This window comes from Xyrauchen texanus, chromosome 25 (genome assembly GCF_025860055.1).
Source record: "Xyrauchen texanus isolate HMW12.3.18 chromosome 25, RBS_HiC_50CHRs, whole genome shotgun sequence".
NCBI classification, from domain to species: Eukaryota; Metazoa; Chordata; class Actinopteri; order Cypriniformes; family Catostomidae; genus Xyrauchen; species Xyrauchen texanus.
Window position 1 is genome coordinate 14,341,171 of NC_068300.1, and position 25,920 is coordinate 14,367,090.

At 40.2% G+C, this 25,920-nt stretch overlaps 2 protein-coding genes across 2 annotated transcripts in view; both read left to right on the forward strand.

Moving 5' to 3' along the window:
* Nucleotides 1–499: 499 nt before the first annotated feature.
* Nucleotides 500–19,214, forward strand: LOC127618754 (E3 ubiquitin-protein ligase NRDP1-like). The gene is made up of 7 exons (XM_052091382.1): nucleotides 500–648; nucleotides 11,876–11,974; nucleotides 13,429–13,544; nucleotides 14,710–14,981; nucleotides 15,160–15,295; nucleotides 15,476–15,579; nucleotides 16,689–19,214. The coding sequence occupies exons 3-7, from the start codon at nucleotides 13,455–13,457 to the stop codon at nucleotides 17,041–17,043; spliced, it is 957 nt and encodes a 318-aa protein (XP_051947342.1). The 5' UTR covers nucleotides 500–648; nucleotides 11,876–11,974; nucleotides 13,429–13,454; the 3' UTR covers nucleotides 17,044–19,214.
* A 2,856-nt stretch (nucleotides 19,215–22,070) lies between these two features.
* The window catches only part of dgkaa (diacylglycerol kinase, alpha a), a 51,410-nt gene continuing 47,560 nt past the window's right edge, over nucleotides 22,071–25,920 (forward strand). The window contains exon 1 of the mRNA XM_052091757.1: nucleotides 22,071–22,280. The gene's annotated coding sequence lies outside the window, so the exon portion shown is untranslated. The remainder of the gene's footprint in view (nucleotides 22,281–25,920) is intronic.

The following is a 25,920-nucleotide window of genomic DNA, read 5'->3' on the forward strand; positions in this document are numbered from 1 at the left end:
CCAACCCCTACAAACGTGGAACTATAAAGATCAAGATAGAATTCTTTTAAAGCAATATTAATATCAATGGCCGAGTTAAATATTTCACCTAGCAGTTTCACTGAGGGAATGGTAGAAAAAGACTCTCTCTGCTTTATATATCTAGCCAAATGCTTCCCTGCTTTATCCCCCTGACTCAAATTATGACTGTCTTGCCATGAACAGCCAAAACTCCTCCTTCTGCAACAAAATAGTATTATATCTGTATAATACTTCAATTTCAATCAGGTTAATTCTCTGAGGCCATCAGACAACATTTGGCACTTCAGCTCTGCCTCTAGATAGATAGATAGACAGACAGACAGACAGACAGACAGACAGACAGACAGACAGACATTTCACATTTAAAATTTTCCAATAAAAAACCTAAACCATCTCACATTTATTTCTCTACAGAAGAGTCTTTTTGAATAAACTGATATAATTGCCCCTCCAGTCCACACATACCCTGTCCTGTAGGCGCTGAAGCATCTCAGACGCACAGGCAGACTCCATCCGCTCAGGAAGACAAATCAGTCAGTTCTCAGATCATTGCAGTTTATCACTTTCTAGTGTTATCCAGGTTATCGAATCAAACGTTGGATGAATACAGCTTTCCACCGGACACAGGTATCAAAGTCTTATTGAGAGATGCCTTTTAATAACAACTGTTAAAATTGCCGGATAGTAGCACACTGGAGATGATGAAGACACGTACAGACATGAGTCATGTAGGCATCAAGGTGTTATATGATGTAAACAGCGTTTACATGATGTTTGAATGGATTAAAAAAAACTAGAATCTGTACTGTGACATTTAAAGATGTGTATATGCATTTGTAGACCTATATTGAAGCTGCTCAGCATGCGTCAGCTAGTCAGATTCCATGCTAGGTAGCCATGCTAGCTTCATAGCATCCGCGCAGGCTCTTTAAATGTTGTTTTTGGGTGGTTTGACAGGGAATATGAGACGTTTGGGACACTTTCCGGTCCTGGCAATATCAAAAGAAGTGAATACTGTGCAGAAAACCTATTGTTGTAATGACCGTATGGATTAAATCTGCGTTAGCGATCTGGCTAATGCTAGACGCTTCAATCACTTGCTCAATCACATACACAGACTTGTGTTTCAGGTTGGCAAGCGTGAATTTAATTCCCCTGTTTATGGTCGGGGGTTTTAAACTTCCAAAAGGTTTTTACAGCTACTCTGCCCTATCTGTTTGGTTATTACTAAATGTGTATTGGCAGAAGTTTACTGGAGATGGTTCACAGACTGAGTGTCTAAAGCATGCATTAAATATTTATTTGTTTGTCCTGTTAAGATTGCTTTGCTTTACTTATGTTATTAATCATTTCCTTTTTGCATTGTGTAATGGCTTGGTTTAAATGCCCACATCAATCCATTTAACATTAACCCCTCAATCCCCTTTTTATCCTAGTTTACTTTTTGCAGAGATGTGTTTGATCCAGAGATTCTCCAGACATTCATCTCAACACAATAACCACCTATTTTGCAGGAAGAAACACCTGATATGTTTTTTTAATTTATTTTCTGTTTTAATATGATGATAATGTTCAGAGCCTTCCTCAGCCTAAAGTGATGGCTGTTTAGAGGGACCCTCCTGATGACATCCGAAGGCCTCACACTATAGTAGATGTTTGGCAGACCTGTTATGTATTGAAGTGGTCTTAAATATTAGGTAGATTAACTTTAACTTTGCACTTATTTGATGAAACTAAAATATTTGTGTCTTCTTTTGCATAAAATTTTTCACCTAAGTGATTTTCACCTTTGTGGTTATGGAGCTGTGCCACTCCACCAGAGCTTTTCTGAAAGAAAACATGGCTGATTTATAGCGGAATTGTGTCATTTCTGTGCCACTATAGTGTCGCCAAATGGAATTATAAAAATGATCATGGTTTTTATAAACTGGTTTCTTGATCACATCCTCTGCCTTCCATTGGTATACAAACAGATAGTCTTGCCCTAAATTCACAGGATTGGTTGAGCCAATGTTGCTGGGACAGCATGCTCAAACAGAGCAATGTATTGCTAGCCACAGCAATTGATAGCCTACCAATGACTTGCGTACAGGCTAATTGTCTCTACATATTAAGCTGTGAAAGAGAAAGATTTGTATGTGTTTATTTTAAATACACTTTTCAGCTTTAACAATGTGGGGTGAGGGGAGTACATTTTTAACCACCCACACTCTCACCCTCCGTCTGCTTAGACAAGCTAAAAATAGGTCACCACCATCCTACTGGGACACAACAGCACCCCTCCCAGAACTGTTATGAATTGGAAGAGATGCAGAAAGATGCTGTGACTACACAATGCAGCCTCCTCTTTGCTTTTACATTAGTACCAGTATTTAGCACTGTCTGGAGAATTGATCTGTTTATTAACCTTCCTCGTGTTTTATGTCTTGCCATTCCAAAGGGAAATTTAGTGCTGCTAGATGTTGATGTTTACATCAAATATGTCTAATCCCTGCTGACCAAATCTGCTTTGTTTTCATTGTTATGAATAAGTTATCTACAGTGGTGGACATCATACCTGCCAGCCTGAAAATACAAGCTATTTTGATTGCATTATTTTCCAATTTGGAACTTGGTTTAGGCAAACCAAAATGTAAAATTACTCATAAGTGTGACACCGGTGCAAAAAACAGCTTCACAATATGTAACATGAGTTTAAAGCTCAAAGTAAAACTAGTATAATAAAATGGATAGTTACAACTATAAATGCAGACTGGGTGAGCCACATTCTATGGTGGCTGTGAAGTGCAAACAAAACAACAAATCTAAAAACACAGTGGCAAATCCAAAGACAAAATAACAATTCAGAAGCACACGAACAACTCCTAAAACACAACGGCAAATCAGAAAACACAACACCAAATCCAGAAAGAAAACAATTTAGAAATCACAACAGCAATTCAGTCGAAATGGAAAGGGTATGTACCATAGCTTCTCACCTGATTGGTTGTGTGGAGAATACCTAGTCCTTTCCTCAGGACTGGTTCTCTGCCCAATTGTGCGGTTATTTCAAAATTAATTCCAAATGCTCAATTGCTGAAAATTGTCAGTGGTTTTTCACTCAGTAAAACAGTAATGGCACACTTTTATAACACAGAGAGCAAAAACAGCGAGCGGGAAAACATTTAGGAGCGATGTTCATCTACGGTGTGTAAGGGACCATCTAAATATTCCACAAACTGCTCTAAAATGCTGGTATCCAAGCATTCATTCAATTGACTTGCATATTCTCATATTAAATGGACATATTAAAAATCACTGTTATTAAAAAAAAAGCATTTTCACATTCTGAATGTTGCAGTAGACTGCAGACTTGATGGCTCACTTTTTACATTTGAATCCAGCTCGTCCAATTATGAGTAAAGTGTTCAATTATTTTAGAAAAACTATTTTTTGCGGAAAATTTACCAAAATATTATTTCTATATTGTGAAGGTTGCTGTATTAGATATGCTGATTTACTCTAGGTGAGATTTTCCCAGGATGTGGAATGATACATTAACTTAGTTTTTATTATTATTTAAAAAATGATTAAATACTTTGTCATTCACACCACTGGCAGCTTGCTACAACCGTTGTAATATAAAAAGGACATTTTTATTCATTTTAGTGGTGTTTTATTTTTCTAAAATAATTGAATACTATATCCATATAATTAGATATACTATTAACAATAGTGTTTTTAAGTTAAACATGCCAATTAAATGAACACTTGAATGCAGCAACATTTTAGCACAGTTTGTGGACTTTCAGATGGTCCCTTACACACTAGATGAACCATGAAACCATAGATGAACAAACTAACTTCCTGCTTGCTGTTATTACGCTCTGTGCTATAAAGTTACTGTTTTCCTGGGAGAGAAAACACTCCAAATGATTTCGTTTTTCAGTCCGTGATCGTTTGGCATGGATTTTGATATTATTAGTGAACCAATCCTGAAGAAAGGACTAGGTCTCATTCTTATAGTCAATCAGGTGAGAAGCTATGGTACCAACCCTTTCTGTTTCGACTGAATTGCTCTTGTGTTTTTTGTCTTACCGTCGTGTTTTCTGATTTGCTGTTGTGATTTCTAACTTGTTTTGTTTCTGGATTTGGTGTAGTGTTTTATTTTTTGCTCTTGTTTCCAGATTTGCCATTGTGTTTTTGTTTTGCACTTCACAGCCACTGTAACATACAAAGCTGTTGTAAACTAGCCACTCTACATATGGAATTGACCACACATCAGTTAAATTTAAAGGCATATTTCAGGTTCAATATAAGTTAATCTTAATCGACAATATTTTGGCATAAAGATGATCACCACAAAAATTATTTTGACTAGTCCCTCCTTTTCTAAATAAAATAAAAAAATAAGCAAAAATCTGGGTTCCAGTGAGGCATTAGGCGTGAATGGGGCCAATCGGAAGCATTAAAATACTCACTAAAATGTTTCAAAAATGTATAGACACAATATAAACAATGTGCTTGATTTTAGTGTGATAAAATGTTGTTTTAGTGTGTTGACCTATTCTGAAACAATGTAATACCAACAAACCCTAAAATGAAAGAAAACAAATTCCAGCTCTAATAATACATGAGTTTTAACTGAAGAATTAATGTAACTTCTTTTATGAAATTATAAGCTTCACATTTCTGCCTTATAAACACAAAAAATGGGACCCCATTCACTTTTATTGTAAATACCTTACAGTAACCTCAATTTGTGCTTTTTTGTTTTTTAAATAATTTTTTTGTTTGTTATTCTTATAAGACAAAATATCAAGGAAAATGGTATTCCTCATGACATGACCCCTTTAAGTAGAAGTGTTTACTTTGTCTACATTTGCCAACAAAACATTAATATACAAAAATGTATATTAATCACATTAATGTTAAAGAAATACTCCAGATTCAATACAAGGTCATTGTACTACAAAAACATACTGTAAGTTTCAAAACGTCCTCTCATGTTCAAATAGAGCATTTGTTGTTTCCACTCTGAAAAACGACTCGTTTTGAAATAGGCTAAATTGTAACATCACAGTGCAGTGTCATTTGTGTAGCCCCGCCTCCTCAACATACCTAATCGTCGTGTTTGAACTGATAGAGCTGCTTTAACTCTGAAGGTGATAGTATTGTTACTGTAGTTTGCTTTTACATTTACGCATTTAGCAGACGCTTTTATCCAAAGCGACTTACAATGCACTTATTACAGGGACATTTCCCCTGTAGCAACCTGGAGTTAAGTGCCTTGCTCAAGGACACAATGGTGGTGGCTGTGGTGATCGAACCAGCGACCCTCTGATTACCAGTTATGTGCTTTAGCCCACTATGCCACCACCACTCCAAACAAAAAGATTATTAATATGTAAGGTCCCCAGACATTGTTTTGTTTGGTTGTGTAAAAACTGCATCTCTGCATAGCCTTCTGAAGGATCCTGAAGACATCAATGTGGGATTGTATGTTCTCTTACGAGAGGTTCTCTCGTATTGCGTAAGCTAGCTTACGCTACGGGAAAGATTCATCTTTTCTGAGATATTGAAGCCAAAAAATTATCCTTAATTTTGTATCATTTGTCAATGCAGTGCAGCAACTGCAGACCTTGAGCGGGCTAGCTAGCGAGCTCATTGGTTGCTCTGCGGCAACTGCTGCAGCCTATAGACGAACTTGGGCGAACTCGCGTCCAATGAGAGGCGTCCGCGCGCTTACTGCATCAAAGCCCGCCAAAATGGGCGTGGCTAGAGTGCATATAAGCGTAGTTTGTAGGCAGGAACCCTGATTTTCATCTATTCAGCAAAGCTCTTCGCATCTCTGAACTGGAAGCCGCGTCGCCGTTCGAGGGGCATCTAGCAAGCTTGGACAGCGCTCGAAGAAGCCGGCCGTCTCCGCCACCTTCAGCCATCCTGCGAGCTACGCCATCCGGCGACGTATCCTTTTTTAGAGCAAGCTAGTTCTTAACGAATTTCACAAAAGAGTAACAAGCGTCTTTTTTAAGATGCCTCGCACCACTTGCGCTTCAGGCCGCGCCCCTCTCAGCGCAGGAGACCGCCACATCATCTGCGCTCTCTGCCTGGGACTGGGGCATGGAGAGCTCGCCCTCGCTGAAGGCGGATGCGACCTCTGTGAGGAGCTTCCGATGTCGACCCTGCGGGCTCGACTCGAAGCGCTCAGAACCGAAGCCGCCGCGCCGCCTTCCGTTCCGCCGCGCAGGAAAAAGCGCCGCTCCCAAAGGCTGCCAGAACCGGTGATAGAAGTGACTGCCTCGCCGGAGCCTCTCCCTCGAGCATCGCTCTCACCCTCCCCAAACATGCCTTATGTGTAGAAAATGTGCCCACAATCCAGTGTTCACCCCTACACACAAGCATTACACGTCCCGTGTTCCTATCAGAGCCCACTCACATAAAGCGGAGACAGCCCGCTCGAGTGTTAGTCAATAAACGCGCCCACGAATCCGTGCGCGCGCCCCTTCTCTGGCCGCTCTGTCACACGACCAGCCTTATGTGTAGAAAATGTGCCCACAATCCAGTGTTCACCTCTACACACAAGCATTACACTTCCCTTGTCCCGATCAGAGCCCACTCACATAAAGCGGACACAACCCGCTCGAGTGTTAGAGTCAATAAGCAGCGCCACGAATACGTCGCGCGCCCATTCTCTGCCCGCTCTGTCACACGGCCAGCAAACACTTCTCTGTATGTAAGTCCCGTGCCCGTGACTATGCTCGCGCATCACTTAACAGATGTGACTCTTTCCCCATTCACCTCAATCGGGAAGTCACTCACAGAACAGCCTGTCCCTGCTGTCTGCGAGCAGTCATGCATAAGCACAGTAAGCGCGCTGTGTGCAGCAATCAGGGCGATTTGGCCATTCACCCTCTAGCGTTACGCAAAGCGTGGGAAGCTATCCCAGGGATATCCAAATGGGTGTTAAGCACAATAAAACAGGACTATTTGCTACAGTTCGATCGCCGCCCTCCCCGCTTCAGAGCGTGGCTCGAAACTATTGTGAACACGGAAGCAGCCTGCATGCTTCGTTCAGAAATAGCAAACCTTCTGTGCAAAAGGGCCATAGAGAAAGTGCCGCCTTAGCTGAGCGAGTCGGGGTTTTACAGCCGTTATTTTCTTGTTCCCAAGAAAGACGGCGGCCTCAGACCAATATTAGATCTCAGGGGTTTGAACAAGGTGCTTGCAAAAGACCGTTCAAAATGCTTACAATCAGGAAACTCCTCGCGCATACGCGCCAGGGGACTGGTTTATCTCTCTCGATCTGAAAGATGCCTACTTTCAGATTCAGATAAATCCCCGTCACAGGCCATTCTTGAGATTCGCCTTCGACGGCCAGGTTTATCAATACACCGTCCTTCCGTTCGGCCTGTCTTTAGCACCCCGTACTTTCACGAAGTGCATGGATGCGGCGAATTCTGAACTATTTGGACGATTGGCTGATTATGGCACAGTCACATACGGAGCTTCTGTCTCACAGAACAGTTCTCCTCAGCCATCTGAACAGTTTGGGTCTTGCAGTCAATTGGACCAAGAGCTCACTACAGCCCAGTCAGGCAGTTTCCTTCCTTGGAATAGAACGAGACTCCGTGGCAATGACGGCTCGCTTATCTACGCACGCGCGCGCCGTGTTCAGCGACTAGCCGCGTCCTTTCAGATGAACAGCCTCACGCCTCTGAAGAAATTTCAGAGAGTGCTAGGTTACATGGCCTCAGCCGCAGCAGTACTTCAGCTGGGTTTACTGCGCATGCGCCCGCTTCAGCATTGGCTAAACACCCGAGCGTCTCGCCGGGCTTGGGCCACAGGCCGCCAGCCGATCAAGGTGACTCAGACCTGTATTTCAGTTCTGCAGCCCTGGACAGTGGCCGAATGGTATCAGCGGGGAGTGACAATGGGAGCTGTATCTCGCCGAAAAGTCATCTCGACAGACGGCGTCCAACACGGGTTGGAGCGCGGTCTCGCGAGGGCTATGGTCAGTTCAGGAAAAGCTCCTTCACATAAATTGTCTGGAAATGATAGCGGTCGAGTACGCGCATGCGCTTTCTCCCGGTCATTCAGGGTCACCACGTCCTGGTCCGTTTGGACAACAGATCTGTGGTATCCTACCTAAACCGTCAGGGCGGTGTCAGATCCAGGAACCTCTTCCATCTGACCGAAACGCATACTGAGTTGGTCCCAGTGCCACCTGCGCTCGCTGAGGGCGACGCGCGTGCCAGGCCACCTGAGCGACGGCCCAGACAGACTGTCCAGAGACAATATTCCTCCAGGGGAATGGTCCCTGCATGCTCAAACAGTCCAGAAGTTATGGCGCATATTCGGCAGAGCAGAGATAGACCTCTTTGCGTCAGAAGAGAACTCTCACTGCCCAATATTTTTCTCGAAAAGCGAGGACGCGCTTGCCCAGGACTGGCCCAACCGCCCGCTTTATGCCTTCCCTCCCGTCTCGCTATTGCCACAGGTAATGCAGAGGATCAGGGAAACGCGTCACTCGGTGCTCCTCATAGCCCCGCGTTGGGAGAATCAGACATGGTTCCCGGAGCTTACGCAGCTGTCACTGACAGCACCGTGGCCCATCCCAGTGAGAGCAGATCTCCTCTCTCAAGCTCGCGGCACGATCTGGCATCCCCACCCAGAGCGCTGGGCGCTGCACACGTGGGTGATCAACGACTACCCGTCGCTCTGCCAGAAGGGATAATAAACACCATCATACACGCTAGGAGACTCTATGCGTCAAAATGGTCTGTGTTTTCAAAATAGTGCACCGACAGAGACCTGGACCCACGGACATGTGGGGTGTCGTCGCTGCTCGCGTTTTTACAAGAGCTGCTGGATAAGGGCAGATCCCCATCCACGCTCAAAGCGTATGTGGCGGCCGTCACGGCGTTCGCTGAACCCCTGCACGGCCAGTCACTGGGAAAAAACGAGCTGGTCATCCGCTTCCTCAAGGGAGCTAGAAGGATGAACCCCCCGCGCCCCCCATCGGTTCCTATCTGGGATCTTTCTATAGTTCTCGAAACTATGAAAGCCCCCTTTCGAACCGCTTCAATCCGTGGATTTGAAATACCTTTCACTCAAAACCGTTTTCTGACTGCCCTGTCATCAGTCAAGCGTGTGGGAGACCTTCACGCGCTGTCTGTCAGCGCTGCGTGTCTTGAGTTTGGACCAAGTGACTCCAAGGTCATTTTAAAGCCTAGACACGGCTATGTTCCCAAGGTGATCGGTACTCCTTTCAGAGCACAGGTCATTTCCCTATCGGCGCTGCCAGCATCCGATAGCGAACGCGACGCCAATCTCCTTTGCCCAGTCAGAGCACTGAGATTGTATACTGCGCGCTCCGCCTCTTTCAGACGCTCTGAGCAGCTTTTCGTTTCGTTCGAGGGCGCACCAAAGGTCTCGCCGCCTCGAAACAGACACTGTCTAGATGGATAGTGGACGCTATTGCTGCCGCATACGGCGTCAAAAGACCTGCCATGCCCGTTGGGCATTAGGGCTCACTCCACTAGAGGCATGGCCTCATCGTGGGCATGGTCCAGCGGGATTTCCATTCACGACATATGTGTGGCAGCGGGCTGGGCTTCCTCCTCCACCTTTGTCAGATTTTACAATCTGGAAGTGCCCGCCCTGCAGGCAAAACTACTAGCGGTTTAATACGCTACATCTCCCCTGGTGAGCTGCACTGATGGGACTCATTCCACACAGACCGGCACCGCCGCTCTGTCGTTCCCTTCCCACTATGTGCTTATGTATTACACACACACTGGCCCGCACTCTTGCCGGCCAAATATTATTTCCCCACTCACAAGGGCTCCCCGGGTCCCCCACCCCGGGGCTCATGCAGTGGATGCTTGGCGCGACGGCGTTGACAATGGGTTCCCGTGAGCGTAAGCTAGCTTACGCAATACGAGAGAACCTCTCGTAAGAGAACGAATCGGTTACCTAACGTAACCTCGGTTCTGTCTAGATGAGGGAACGAGTATTGCGTAGCTGGCCATGCTCGCGCCACGAGCGACTTTTTCGCTTCATTCAATGAAAACCAGGGTTCCAGCCTACAAACTACGCTTATATGCACTCTAGCCACGCCCATTTTGGCGGGCTTTGATGCAGTAAGCGCGCGGACGCCTCTCATTGGACGCGAGTTCGCCCAAGTTCGTCTATAGGCTGCAGCAGTTGCCGCAGAGCAACCAATGAGCTCGCTAGCTAGCCCGCTCAAGGTCTGCAGTTGCTGCACTGCGTTGACAAATGATACAAAATTAAGGATAATCTTTCCCGTAGCGTAAGCTAGCTTACGCAATACTCGTTCCCTCATCTAGAGAGAACCGAGGTTACGTTAGGTAACCGATTCGTTTTGTTTGGCACATTTTTTCTAAGGATTCTTTTGAGAACTGTTGTGATTCAGACTTTGCAGAGAAACTTGTATTGAAAAATGGAGCAGTGCCAACTATATTGGACATGACATTAATGCTGGTGAGTAACATTCAGTATTACTGTTTTTGTCTGTGTTTTGTTTAATATGTAAGGAAATGTATAGACAGCCATTTTTATCGCAAAATAAACCATGATCTGGAATCCAAAGTGGAGTGGATCGTGCTTCTTACACGGTTACATACCAAAGAAATACATAATTGCTCATGAAATATAGATTACATTATTTTATTATGTAATAAAAGGGTAACGTGGAGTGCAATTAAAAACAATAGTTTAGTACAAGCTAGTGGCTGCTGACTGATCTGTCTTTTATTAGCCAGGATGACCGGCGACTAACCAGTTTTTCCCATTACAAGGGATGCGTATTAAAGCGGAAACACTACAGAGGTGAACACCCGGGTGGACCGTCCATTTCAACTGGATACCGATTTATTAACCCTTCACATTCACAACTTGTGTTATTCTGGAATCTGGACTATTTTCACTTTTCTCAGCTTTATATAGCATTAGTGGATCACTATTCCTTGTAATAATATAAGTATTATAATAAGTAATATAAAATAAGTGTTTGGGAGCAACGGTATGCTGACTTTGTTAATTGTTTGATTGTTATTTTAGTTGGAACAACTGTATTAGTTTGCGTGCTTAACATAAAATGTGATGTAAAGCTTTTAATGATTGCCTGATATGAGTGCTTTCAGGGGATTTTATAAATCACTTGCACACTTTTATTCTTGGAAGAAAACTGTTTACCGAGTGTTGGCAGAGGGTGTTTGCACTTCAAAGATGTTCTTGTGGACTAATTTGACAAAACAAAAATAATATTTCCTCCTTGTATTGACTTGTTTAGGATGCATCCCACTCTGGATTTATTTACATTGTTTTGTGTTTCTTCTTGGCTCTGTCATGTGAATAATGTAAAAGTAGACCTTACCACTGGAAGCCACACAAATGTAAATACTGTAAAGCAAAATGTCTTATCGGTTTACCATCTTATGATATACTATACCATCATATTGCCCAGACCTATGGTTGGGTGTGCCTGTTGCACATTTGGCTTGTTTTCGTATGTCATCAACTTCATAAATGAGCTGGCATCTTAATGTAATTGTGGCGCATCAAGTTATTAATGGGTTTGGATTGCTACTCCAGAGAGAAAGTGGGTGGAAAAAGCATCTTTTATAAGCTTGAATGATGATAATGTGTAGTATACAAAAAACCTCTAAGTAGGGAATGAACTAAGTGAAAGTAAACATCTTGTCACTGATCTGGTTGAAGCTTCCAAGAAATACTTAGGAAAATGTTTCAGATTGGCTTTTTGAATCTTAAAGTACTTCAAAATAAATAGCATTGTATTGATTGAATCGTAATGGATGCATCCTGTTTTGCTTTCTCTCTCTCTCTTAAGGGGATGGTTCATTTAGCTTTGTAAGGAAAATCATCTTGTCAACCTGACACATGAGGATGACCCCTTGTAGAGGAATCATGAGGGTGGCGCTTTAGTGAGGTATGTGAGTTTCACCAGATATATTGACAGATACAACATTCATGTGTCTGTACATCATATGATGTACATCATGATAATGCATTTTATCAATGTTTATCCCTTTTACTCTGTGGCAATAAACTGTTCTTAACAATTTCGATACCATGGCAAGAACTACTAAGAGATTGAACATTTTTAAAAGTTAAATATTAATATACATTTTTCACATTTTAAAATAAACAATATTTTAAGTTTAAACAAATTTAACAACATGTAGCTTTTAGGTATTTCTCAAATAAGTAAATATTGCTTTAAGTTTTCAAGTAATTATTCAAGTACACAGTAAAACATGATTAAATATAGAAAAGAATTACAATCAAACAGTTAAGCCATTGACTGATAAGTCCGCTGCCAATGTTTTCGAGTGCAGCCCGGATGTGGTAGATGAGTCGATAGATGAGGAGTGGGTAGAGAGATGGATAAAAAACAAGTTCATTTGAATGGACTGGAGACAAAGTTTATAATATATATTTTTTAAAGATTTAACTAAAATTGCTGCCCAAGTCTGCCATGACAGTTGCTGATTGAAAGAAGGAAATCCATGTGATATTGAGCTTGCGTAGCGAGGTGCGTCTGTGATCACGTACTTGCGTAGAATATGTTTGGGCCTTAACTCGTCCATTCACGCATGTCTGTGAGTGAGAGCATGTGCATGAAACAAGTTCGGTATGCCTGTTTATTTTTTCATTCATACAAACCCGACCCGAACCCGAAGTCCTACTTGAAAAGCTTACCCGAACCCAGCCGAAACCCATCGGGTTCTCGGGTGCTGTTGGGCCCTGGTCGGGTTGCAGACCTCTTGTGCACTGACAATCCTAAAGCAATCCCCAGGCCTCTGAAAATTATCTCCAATTATGCTGCGTTGCTGGGTGCGCTTCCACACACTGGGCCCACATTGCTTTGACAGAACATCAGTAATCTCATACCAGCACACCCTAATACACACACTCAAAAACACACAGCTATTGCTTCTTTTGCCTTGTAGAGCTAGTGTCTCTACAAAGAAAAAAAAGAGAAGGTCACTTTTGTACATGAAATATGATCATGTTACATCTGTATTGTACTAGGACATTGAGTGCTTCCATGATCTGCTCTAAGTGCCATGATATTTGATATTATTCTTCACAGTGTTTTCTAAGAATAATTGTTGTATGGACTCAATAAAAAGATGAGATAATTGAGAGAGAAAAAGTAATTCATAAGATTATAAATCAATAAGTAAGACTTGTATTTAATTCAATTCCAAAATGTATAGATAAAAAATATTAGATAATATTTTACTCAATATTTGAGTGTGCTATGTATTCTTTGTTTATTTTGACACATCGTATCATATCGTCACAAATTCAAACTTTTAAGACAACTACCAGTAAACTACCAGAGTTCTCATAACAACTCTTCCTGTTCCATATCAGATATTATAGGGTTCTGGTAATGTGCCATGGGGTACGACGTCACCAGGTTCCAAGGAGAGGTGGACGAGGATCTGTTGTGCCCTATCTGCAGCGGGGTGTTGGAGGAGCCAGTGCAGGTTCAAATTGTTTTTTTATTCAAACTGAGCACCTTGGAACACAGAACTAGGGATGTCATAATATATCAATATGTCGATTACTGATCGACATGCTATTTTATCGATATATTTTTTATCAATATATTACAATTATTCTGATATATAAAATACAAGCCCAATTTGCTTGCTTTCCAATTCACTCATTTGGCCTCTGTTTAACAGTGTGACGTAATAGCGTTGGGAGACCACAGTTGGGTGATTTAATGAAGCTGATAGCCGTCATGATCATACGTACATACACACACACACACACACGACGAGCTGAAGCGGCACAGGAGATGGTAGTCCAAAGTTACGAAAGTTTTTCAAGAATGAACAAAGTGACGATGAGCAGGTTAGTTTATGAAACTGGTATATTTGCGCAAACTGAAGGATTATAAGTGGCGATGTTTGTTAAGCAATTTCTCTGTATGTAGCCTTGAATAGGTCTTTCATTCAAGCTGTCAAACCACAAAACCTGCATACTTGCAATTGTGTAGGCTCTATGAAAGATACAATAGATCATCCAGTGATGGCTAGAGTAAATAATCTTTGTCTTTTTGATAATGATTTGGGTTGAATTTAATGGAAAACTATGCGAGTTGCAGTTCGTGACACTACAGAATGTTGAGCATTGGTGGTTTTTGCGTACCTTTTGTAGAATATGAATAATTGTTTAGAATTTTAGAACAGGCCACATCGACCACAATCTGCATCAGCTGCACGACCCCCTTCAATTTACCTATATATATATATATATATATATCAGTAATAATTGGGAAAATATTCCGATTATCGATTCGTGAAAAAGGAATCAATACCAAGCCTACACGGAACACCTTGAAAAAGTGACAGGAGAATGCTCTGCCTTCAACCTTTAGCCAGCAAGGGAGTTTGTGGTTCTCAGATATCATTGCTCTGAGAATATATTGTCAATGAGTTTCACTGTGGATATTTGAGAATGTTAAAGCCAGTCTTTCTTAAAGGTGAAGTGTGTAATATCTAATGTAAATGCAAAAATGACAAATACCAGTGTTTGGAATGAAATGCTTGTCTACTGCATAGTGTGTACACACGGAATACAGAATTCAATCTGTAGCAGCATGGAGTTCAAGTTACATCTTAATCAATCTGTTTATTCTATCAGGCCCCGCACTGTGAGCATGCCTTCTGCAATGCCTGCATCACACAGTGGTTTGCACAGCAGCAGATCTGCCCTGTGGACCGCACTGTGGTGACTCTTGCCCATCTGCGACCCGTTCCCCGCATCATGCGTAACATGCTTTCCAAGCTACAGATCTCCTGTGATAATGCCGGCTTTGGCTGCACCGCCACCCTGCGTCTTGACCAGCTACAGTCGCACCTCAAGGACTGTGAGCACAACCCCAAACGACCAGTCACGTGTGAGGAAGGCTGCGGGTAAATTACTGCGGATGAGTGATTTCTGTATTCATGCACTTGAAGGACATGGAATCCACTATCTTCACCTTCTAGTTCTTTCCAACTAAGATTGAATGCACAGCAATCTTTGGAGGGAATATATTTTATTAAACATCACCTCCCAGACACATCCAACTTGCTTTATTTTCTTCTCCAGGCTAGAAATGCCCAAGGATGAGATGCCCAACCACAACTGTATCAAACACCTACGCAGTGTAGTGCAACAACAGCAGACCAAGATTGCAGATCTGGAGAAGACTGCTGTTGAGCACAAGCACCAACTTGCAGAGCAGGTCAGACCTGTATATTTGATATTTTATCAAGTGTGCTTGAAAGTGAAAGAAAAGTTTTTGTTGAAGAGTTCTTGTGATCACGTCAGGATAAGTGTTGAGTTAAAATCCTATTACAACTTTGATTATCTGTTCTGTCACATTCACAACAATTTTCTACATGTGCATGATTTCTCATTACAGAAACGTGATATTCAGCTCCTGAAAGCTTACATGCGAGCAATTCGCAGTGCTAACCCTAACCTACAAAACCTGGAGGAGAGCATAGAATACAATGAAATTCTGGAGTGAGTGGTCTTTTATCTCTTATTCACTACATTTACATAGACAGAAAGCAGGGTTTCGGTTTACATGCACTGTATAAGTGCCATAATCTTTACTCCCATATACATGCAGCTCGGTCAGTAAGCAGCTTTCTCCAGAGCAACTTAATTTCCCAGAGACTCCTGTGTAAATGACAAATATGGCATCCGAGGAAGACTTCGATATTTTATTCTCTGTTACTTTGCTTTATTCAGAGATAATCCAGAGTTATTGTTGTGTTTGTTTCCTTAACTTTCCATAATGACCTGCAGCAGAATTGTACTTCAATAGTGGGGTTTTCCTCTTCCGTAAAACTCTGGGATTCCTCTAATATATGAACGAATATACGCGAACGTGAGGAACCATCGATATTTTACATTGGTGTGTATAAATGTGTATTGTATAAAGAGTGTCTACTTTTATCAGTGTACACTCAGAAACGTTGAACTCTTTCCACTTTGTTGACTTACCCTTAAGCTCCATCCTATGACGTTTCTTATCTGGTCGATTCACGCACATGCGCACCCCTCAAAAACCTGTTAGAATGCTGCTTATGTGTTTACATGCCACGTTTATTAAGCCACGTTCTTTGGGAAAAACCTGGGTGTGTTAAACCACTTTCTCTAAATCCCTTAAACAGCGTTAGGAAATCAGCATTCTTGTTTACATGACATTTCATCAAAAACCCTGGAATAAAATAAATTTCTTAAGTGCATGGTTAATGTCTTTTTAGTCCACAAACAATCAAATTTCACCATGTTTTATTTTTTAAATTCACATTCTTGGACACATTAAAATGCTCTTGAGGGTGAGCTTAAGCCTGAGTTTCCAGCAGGTTAAGGCTCAAATAAATATGGCCTGATAATTATGACTAAAATATTATCCTCCCCACCATTGACTGCATACTCGCATTCAGATCTGGCTACATTCTTGTATGAAACAACAAGCAGTTCCTGATGGATGAATTTCTCTCTGAAATGCATCACATTATGGAAGTAAAATGGGTTTCAGATGCAGATTAAGTTATAATTACATCCCATAATTAATAATCAGATGGCTATCACACTAACTACATTCATTTGGCAAATAACAGGTGGGTTAACTCTCTCCAACCTGCTCGTGTGACCCGTTGGGGAGGAATGATCTCCACACCTGATGCTGTCCTCCAGGCCGTCATCAAACGCTCACTCACTGACAGTGGATGTCCATTGTCGATTGTTAATGACCTAATTGAGAATGCCCACGAGCGCAATTGGCCCCAAGGCTTGGCCACACTGGAGACACGGCAGATGAACCGGCGATATTATGAAAACTATGTGGCCAAACGCATTCCAGGAAAGCAGGCGGTGGTTGTAATGGCCTGCGAGAACCAACACATGGGTGAAGATATGATTCTGGAGCCAGGCTTGGTTATGATCTTCGCTCATGGGGTTGAGGAAATCATATAGGCTGCATTTAGAAGGGTAATAGGGTGTCAGTTTTAAAAGGGGTTTACAGAGACTGAATTGATTTTCCCCTATAAAAAAAAATACATTCATCACACTGAATTTCAATATCAGAACCTCAGTCAATGGCAGTCTTTACCTCAAATTTTAAGGATGGACACAGGCAGAGAGATGACCTCTATGAAGTCTCCGCTCTCTTGAAAGATCTGACGAAGAGTACCTCCAGCATTCCCTTTCTCTTTGCCTTAAAAGGACTTTTTCAATAAATGGAACCTAAACAACCCAACTTGAAACATTATCAGGGATGTTGGTACACATATGTTTTAGCATTAATATGGACTGAAGGATTTGAAGTGATGTCTTATCTAATTTCCCCTTTAACATTTATTCCCCTCTGTCAGTGAATTACGAGTAAAGACATGTCCCTAATGGTGTTCAGCAATGTAAAAGATCACTTAAGATTCTTGTAAATACAGATGATAAAGAAATAGACAAATATATTCTATCTGTTCTTGTTATTGTAGAGTAGTAGACATTTTTGCTGTCTTCATCTCAGTTTGCAATTTAGAGTAGTGTGTTTAAGCTACCATGGATCTCAATGTTTTTTATCGTTTCTTCTTTTTTTAAAGAGAGCTATGATTAAAGTATGCTAGATAAAGATCTCTCTGCTCAGTGTCTGCGCTGAGTGGCGATTAAGAAAACATGATGTCGGCCCTAATATAGTTATAGTGAAGAGGTTTGTTCTTTAGAGGCAATACAAAGAGTAAAGGAGAAGAGACACATGGTGGAAATCAGTGATCAATTTGATACCTTTTTCAATTACTGTGTGTATTATTTGATTTGATTTTTCACCAGAATTGCCTGAATACTAAATCAGTTTTTGCAAATAAGGCACCACCTTTCCATTCAACACTCTGGTGTTTTTTTTTTTACAAGATCATACAAATTTGAATTTCTACTGTGATCACTTGGTATATCTCAGCTTGTGTAAGACAGGAGAGAACAATAAAATGTATTTGAGTTGATTGTCATATGGTCTCCAACCCATAAATTGGATGAAAATGTTATGAATAGATTATGAAGTATAGAAATGTTCATGAATGTTCAAAATTTCCAATGACCAACCTAGAGCTAATGTAAAAAACACTTGATGTCTATAGCTTGATGTCCTGCAACTTATCTGGACCTGTTTACTGTGGTTCACATCTGAACTGTTTTCTAATCCATCAGTTTGCCACTACACCTCTTGACTTTAAAGAATAAACGAGTTGTATTTTTGTTTATATTGTACAATTGACTGGATAAGTGATTTGAGAATTTAGCGTATTTTTTGTCAGAGTACCTTTGTTGTACAAAGTTGATTTAAGTGTTGGGTGAGTTTAATTGATGTTGTATGACAGTTGTCTCTGCAACCAAAGTGTTTTGTTGTGTTGTATGCACATTGTGCTATCGTTCTTGCTTCTTTTTCTTTTTACTTTTTTTTTTGCTGTGCGAACATACCGAAAATATAAATTCAGTGATTCTGAAATGTTTCATTTGAGTAATTGTATGTCGTCTGCTCCAGTGTTACATATACCCAAATGCTCAGTGCATTGTTTACAATAGCTTTTTGCAAATGTTGTTTAATATGGGCAGAAAACTATTAAGGACCCAGAATGTTTGTATTCTGCAATATTCAACCAGGCCTATGTAAATTAAGGGGAGAAATGTCTGTGAACTTTGCCTTATAACACTTAATTTTACATTTTGGTGCATGATTGCTTTATTATCTCACAAGGCATCTCTGTGCGTCATCTTACAATTACACTCACAAGTAGAAGCAATTAGACATAATCCAATGGAAAAATTACTCCATATCAGTCTGCTCACCTTTCACATATTAACTTCTGTTGGACATTGTTCACTGATGTTACCTGAATTCAAAGCTATTTACTACATATAAAATAGAGATTCACACCTATTTGCGTTCAGCTGACGCATCATCTCTTATTGGACACGCAAGACTTCTAGATGCTCAGGATTTTATCATCTGATGTCAGGGACATTCAAAGAGCTCATTTTTCTTGCTGCGGCATTGTCCATGGATGTGGCATTCTTCTGTTTGTTTGTTTTTTGTCTTTATCCTTGCTTTTGTGCTGTGGGTTACTGACAGAATATGAATACATATTATTGATTTTGCAATATGACACCTGTGTTTCAGTGTGTTTCCTGTTTTTAAGATTTCTACCACACTATGTCACTGATGTGCAATTTAACAGTTAAAATGGAACAGTCTATTTTAAACATTACCATAGTATTACCATAGTACATGTAAAAAAAGATATGATACCATGGTGGTTTGTTAGTAGTCACTTTCAATGCTGTCTTTCACTGTTGAACCCAAACAGTGTACACCCACATGAGAGTAATCACCCTGTTGTTGTTATTTTCTTTGACCAGCCCATAGGCACTAATGCAGCAGGTCATTTTAATCAAGCCCATCATTGTACCATTGAGGAATGGAATGTCACATTGTTTTCCCAACAGCTCTCATTACGTTGAGCTCTAACCAGAAACCACATTGAATAATTTCTCCTGGTATTCATTCTATTCAGTAACAGTAACCGAGATCAGCTGTGTTGAGTGAACACTGTGATTCAGATTCTGATGAAAATATCCAGAACAATCACAAAAGGCTGACATGTCAAACAATTGTGTTTCACGCCTACCAAAAAAAAGGAAATGGCCCTTAATCCCCACTAAAAAAAACAAGGATTTGATGGGAGCTTGTGCTGCCTGATACCATAAATTCCTGCATCAAGCATTTGGCAATCAAATACTGTACCTTGCAGCTTAATTGCATAACAACCGTTAAAGCTATCACACAATTTAAAAGTAAACATTTTAATACAATCAATCAGGTTACTTGTGTCCAGTGCCAGCCTCACATTGCAAGTGACATTTCATAATGATGATGCTCTTAAAATTATGAAATACTCAATTTAAAGGTCATGCATTCTGTCAACAAAAGTTTTTACAAATACTTTTTAAGTCTATTGTGCCATTTAGATACCCTTTTTGCATTGTGTTGAATATGTTCCACCCATTTCATTGTGATTGTAGACACCTCTCAATAGCATCCATCCATTTATCAAATAGTAATTGTAGACACATCTCAATACCATCTATCTATCTATCTATCTATCCATCCATCATGTATCAAATAATAATTTTAGACACATCTCAATACCATCCATCCATCCATTTATCCAATAGTAATTGTAGACACATCTCAATACCAATTCAAAGGGGCTTTATTGGCATGAATGTAAATAATACAATATTGCCAAAGCAGAGGCTACCATCTATCCATCCATTCATCTATCCATCCATCCATCCAATAATAATTTTAGACACATCTCAATACTATCTATCTATCCATCCATCCATCCATCCATCCATGTATCAAATAGTAATTGTAGACACATCTCAGTACCATCTATCTATTTAATCTATCCATCCATGTATCAGATAGTAATTTTAGACACATCTCAATACCATCCATCCATTCATCCATCCATTTATCCAATAGTAATTGTAAACACATGTCAATACCATCCATCCATTTATCCAAAAGTAATTGTAGACACATGTCAATATCATCCATCCATCTATCCAATAGTAATTGTAGACACATGTCAATATCATCCATCCATCTATCCAATAGTAATTGTAGACACATGTCAATATCATCCATCCATCCATCCATTTATCCAATAGTAATTGTAGACACACCTCAAAACCATCTATCCATCCATCCATCCATCCAATAGTAATTGTGGACACATCTCAATACCACCCATCCGTCCATCCATCCATTTATCCAATAGTAATTGTAGACACATGTCACTATCATCCATCCATCCATCCATCCATTTATTCAATAGTAATTGTAGACACATCTCAATATCATCCATCCATCCATTTATCCAATAGTAATTGTAGACACACCTCAATACCATCTATCCATCCATCCATCCATCCATCCATCCAATAGTAATTGTAGACACATCTCAATACCATCTATCCATCCATCCAATAGTAATTGTAGACACACCTCAATATCATCTATCCATCCATCTATCCATCTATCCATCCATCCATCCATCCAATAGTAATTGTAGACACATCTCAATACCATCTATCCATCCATCCAATAGTAATTTTAGACACATCTCAATACCATCTATTCATCCATCCATCCAATAGTAATTGTAGACACATCTCAATACCATCTATCTATCCATCCATCCATCCATCCATTCATCCAATAGTAATTGTAGACACATGTCAATATCATCCATCCATCCATCCATCCATCCATCCATCCATCCATCCATTTATCCAATAGTAATTGTAGACACACCTCAATACCATCTATCCATCCATCCGTCCATCCAATAGTAATTGTAGACACACCTCAATATAATCCATCTATCCATCCATCCATCCATCCATTTATCCAATAGTAATTGTAGACACACCTCAATACCATCTATCCATCCATCCAATAGTAATTGTAGACACACCTCAATATCATCTATCTATCCATCCATCCATCCATCCATTTATCCAATAGTAATTGTAGACACACCTCAATGCCATCTATCCATCCATCCATCCATCCATCCAATAGTAATTGTAGACACACCTCAATATCATCCATCCATCCATCCATCCATCCATTTATCCAATAGTAATTGTAGACACACCTCAATACCATCCATCCATCCAATAGTAATTGTAGACACATCTCAATACCATCTATCTATCTATCAAGAGAGAGAGAGAGGGGTGCATTTTTGAAAGTTTAGTTGTTTATTTGTTTGAATTTCCGCCATGGTTCTAATTGGACTAGTCTGAGTTAGTTGGTCGAGAGCACAGAGATAGGACAGCAGAATAAAGTGCAGCGCTCAGCTCAAACACACGAGTGCGGGCGGTGCTCTGTATGACTCTATGGGAGTGTCATTCACAGTTAGGCGTGTTCACTGTCAATTCTCTCTCGCGTTTCCCACGGACAAACAACTAAACGCTTTCTATCAGACGAAGCTTATTTAGGCTTCTTCGTCACTTGTTCGTTTATTTTTCGCCACTGACTAAATGATTTGAACGCCTCTTATAGTGATATTGCTGATTTTGCTCGTGGTGTCTGTTTAAGGACAAGACAGAATCACTTACAGGGGCTGCAGTTGTCAAGAAAGGTAACACTCTTGTTTTTTCATTGCTTTTGCGGATTTCAGCGAGCTTTCGAGAGTGAATACGACAACAGCAGCAGTGATTGTATATTGTTGTATATGCAGTATACTTATTTGATCTCTTTGGGTAGAAGAGACTCGAAAGCTGACAGCTTAGACTTTTGGGGTGATTCTCATGAAACCTTTCAAGAAAATGTCCTAGTCTTATTTTCTCTAAAATTAAAAGAAACATAGGAAAGTATATTTTGACGTTTAAAACATACTGAAAATAAAGCCTTTTGTGTAGGAACATTAAGATTTTTTATACTGTGAAACATTTTTCACGATAGTTATCCTCCACCCCCCATTACCGCAATGCGATTTGCTTTTATTTAAATCATAAACTTTGTATTGTATTAGTGTCTCTTGGTACTACTACTTTAAATGTCGTTGACTGCAATTCAAAATAATTGTACTTCAGTATCTTTTTACTGTAGGCTACTTTAAAAATGACTGTTACGAGAATCTTCATTTAAAACAAAACAAACAAACAAAAAAACTAGAATGGGGGGTGGAGTTTTCCTGTTTGCTTGTTATGCTGTTCTTTCATTTTCTTATTATATTTTTTTGCATAGACTAGACAGTGAGTCATACTGTATTGTTAAGTGAGTGGAAACTTCAAATGCACATCAAAGATATATTAAGTATTAGGGAAGGTGCTCCTGGGAACTATTTGATAATGTAAGTATAGATAAACAGAAAATTCCTATCACACCCTGAAGTACTGTTGGGGTACCATGGCACAGTGATGGTATCAGATGGTTATGCCATGGTACTTTCACATATACAATTATACTGAACAATTACCAAAGTAGTTCAAAGAATTTCAAAGTATTATTGATGCTTATATGTTTTTGCATCTTGTATCAACAAGTTATTTGACACACAGAATAATACAAATGGCACATTTCCCTCTTTTGTGCCTTCTTATATTTAAAGGTTTCCAGTAACTGTGGACCAATTAAGTAACTGTTAAATTTAACTCATTTCATCACCATCAAAGATATTTCCAGTCTGACAGTAAGACATGCATCATATTTATAACAGACTGGGACCATTTTGTCATTTCTTTCCTGTTTTAGTTTGACCAAGCAGTGAAACATCAGTGAATCATTGTGGTTCAACAGTATTAGTGAAAGTGTTCGAAATTCTCTTTCCACCCCTCTGCCTTGCAAAATTGCTTACAAGGTCTGTCATTCTTGTTCTTCCACTCTTGTTCATGCTGGCATCTTATGTTCATTTCCAAAGAGAGAGTGTGCAGTGCAATATGTTTGTGTTTTTCTGTGCAGTTTTGTATCTCTTTCTTGTTTAAAACCCTTGTGGATAGAGTTGCATGGCGCCATGCGAGGTTCGGACTTGTGAACAGCAAGCTCTGCACACTTTGCTAGTTTTAATACTTTTTGTGTCATAAACTGGTGAGATTCGATACACCCTGATTATTAACTGTTCTATGAAGACAATATGTCAAAGAATTCAAAATCCTCTGGCTCTGGAGATAAGACACTTACATACTCATGCTGAATCCCCCGAGCAGCAGGCCACAAGCACGGGAGTCGATTTGGCTGGTGAAGTGAAGGAAATTTGGCGAAAATTGATGAACGTGCCGGCAATACCGATGATGTTCGTTGCTGATTTGGAGGAGCTTGCTGTAATATGTCATCTGCCATGGAGACAAAATTCACTGAGAGGTTACAAGAGGGGGTACATCAAGAAACGGATCGACTATCTGGAGTCATCGGAGAGGTAATTAGCTGCTAATCTGCTAGCCACCAAGGTGGATTTGGAGCGTGTCTGGGAGAAGCTGGAAGATTTGGTGAACTGTAACCAGCGGAATAACATCTGAATTGTTGGAATTCCTTGAGTTCCGGCTCGGCGATCCACTGTGGGAAACAAGCCCTGATCAGTTCTGGCCAAATTTCTGAGATCATCTAATAAAGATCTTGTGTTATGCTAGGTGAGGGGTAAAGGAAGGCTTTCTTGGAAGAACCACAGCATTTTCTTGTTCCCAGACTTTGCGAATTCAACGAGAGAAACGTGATCGATTCAAAGAATGCAAGAAACTCTTACATCAACGGAAGGTCGCTTTTGCACTGATGTTCCCAGCCAAACTGAGAATAGATACTAAGGATGGCTGCAAAATATTTACATATCCACAGCAAGCATTGTCCTTCATAAAGTCAATGGACTGAGAAAGTTATTTTGTGGTTCTCACATTGCAGCCAAGTGAGCTGACTCACTGAACATCCACTTGACCGTCCGAGGAAACTGGGTATCTTTTTTGTCTCTTTTTGAGCTGGTTTCGCCTAGTGGCTAGAGTTTGTTTTGTGGAATAACACTCCTTCGAGACAGTGTTGTGGATGAATCTGCATGTTCTGTGTGTTTATTCTGCCTATTGGCTGGAGTTTGCTTTATAGATTATCTTCTGTTGTGTAATTCTGTTTCACAAAATCTGATGGTAAAGTTGAGCTTAGTTGAGTTTAGAGGGATGGATGCTGGTTGGCGCTTTTGTGATCAGGGTTAATGCGCATGATTTTCTTTTCTCTGTTTGTTTGGTTCGGGGAGAAGTTTGGAGTTTGATTGTTGCACTAATGTTGGAATGTGGTCTTTATAATTTTATTTTTGACACACAATCTATTTTTTTCTAATATGTCAAATGTTAATATGAATGGATTATCTCTCTCCACATGGAATGTAAATGGGTTGGGACACCCCATAACAAAAGAAGGAAGGTTATTTATTTTGTTTAACATAAGAAATATTAAATATTGTTTCATCAAGAAACACATCTTTCCATGCAGGAAGCTGAAACATTTGGGAAGATATGGGTGGACATATTTTCTTTAGTGCTTGCTCAAGTAAAATCAGGGGAGTCATTACACTGATAAGTAAACATCTACAATTCAAATGTCTCAGATTAAACAGATTAAAGATAAAATTAAGAAGAGTCATTATTGTTTTAGCAGAAATTCAGGGGCAAAGGTTGATTTTGGCTAATATTTACGCACCTAATGCTGATTAGCAGGGCTTTTTTATAGATCTTGAAGAGATTTTGCAAGCTGCTGGCACCCCTCATGATATAATATTGGGAGGAGACTTTAAGCTATTTATGGACTAATCTATTTATTGATCATAGTGAAGCAAAAGTGTGTAAACCACCTAGAGCAACATTGACACTTCACAGGACATGTAAAAATCTTGGTCCAGGACTTTTGAACCCATCTGGTAGGGACTATAAATTATTTTCATCAGTCCGTAAGATTTATTCTAGAATAGATTTATATATATATATATAACTAAGACCCTCACTGTTTTGTAAATAATCTTTGTCAAATTATGTAAAAATAAAAAATAAACATATTATTACACTGCAATAGAAGAGTACATTTAATTCCACATTAAGTTTCCTATCTATTAGCAACAATTGGCACAAACTAGTTACACCACCTGACCACATTGCTTCTACAGTCAAAGTCCATATTGTTGAAGAAATTGACAGTCAACAAGGTGAAGTAAACTTGATGTTTTATTTTATTTCAATGAAGGAAAAACATCTGACAACAACAAATCAGAGTAAAAACATGTTTTCAGTGCGTGTGCTTTGAAATGT

Coding starts and splice junctions, on each gene's coding strand:
- LOC127618754 (XM_052091382.1), top strand. CDS start 13,455: ATGGGGTACGACGTCACCAGGTTCCAAGGAGAGGTGGACGAGGATCTG. Junction 15,296..15,475: donor AGCACCAACTTGCAGAGCAG/GTCAGACCTGTA, acceptor TTCTCATTACAG/AAACGTGATATTCAGCTCCT. Junction 15,580..16,688: donor GAATACAATGAAATTCTGGA/GTGAGTGGTCTT, acceptor GGCAAATAACAG/GTGGGTTAACTCTCTCCAAC.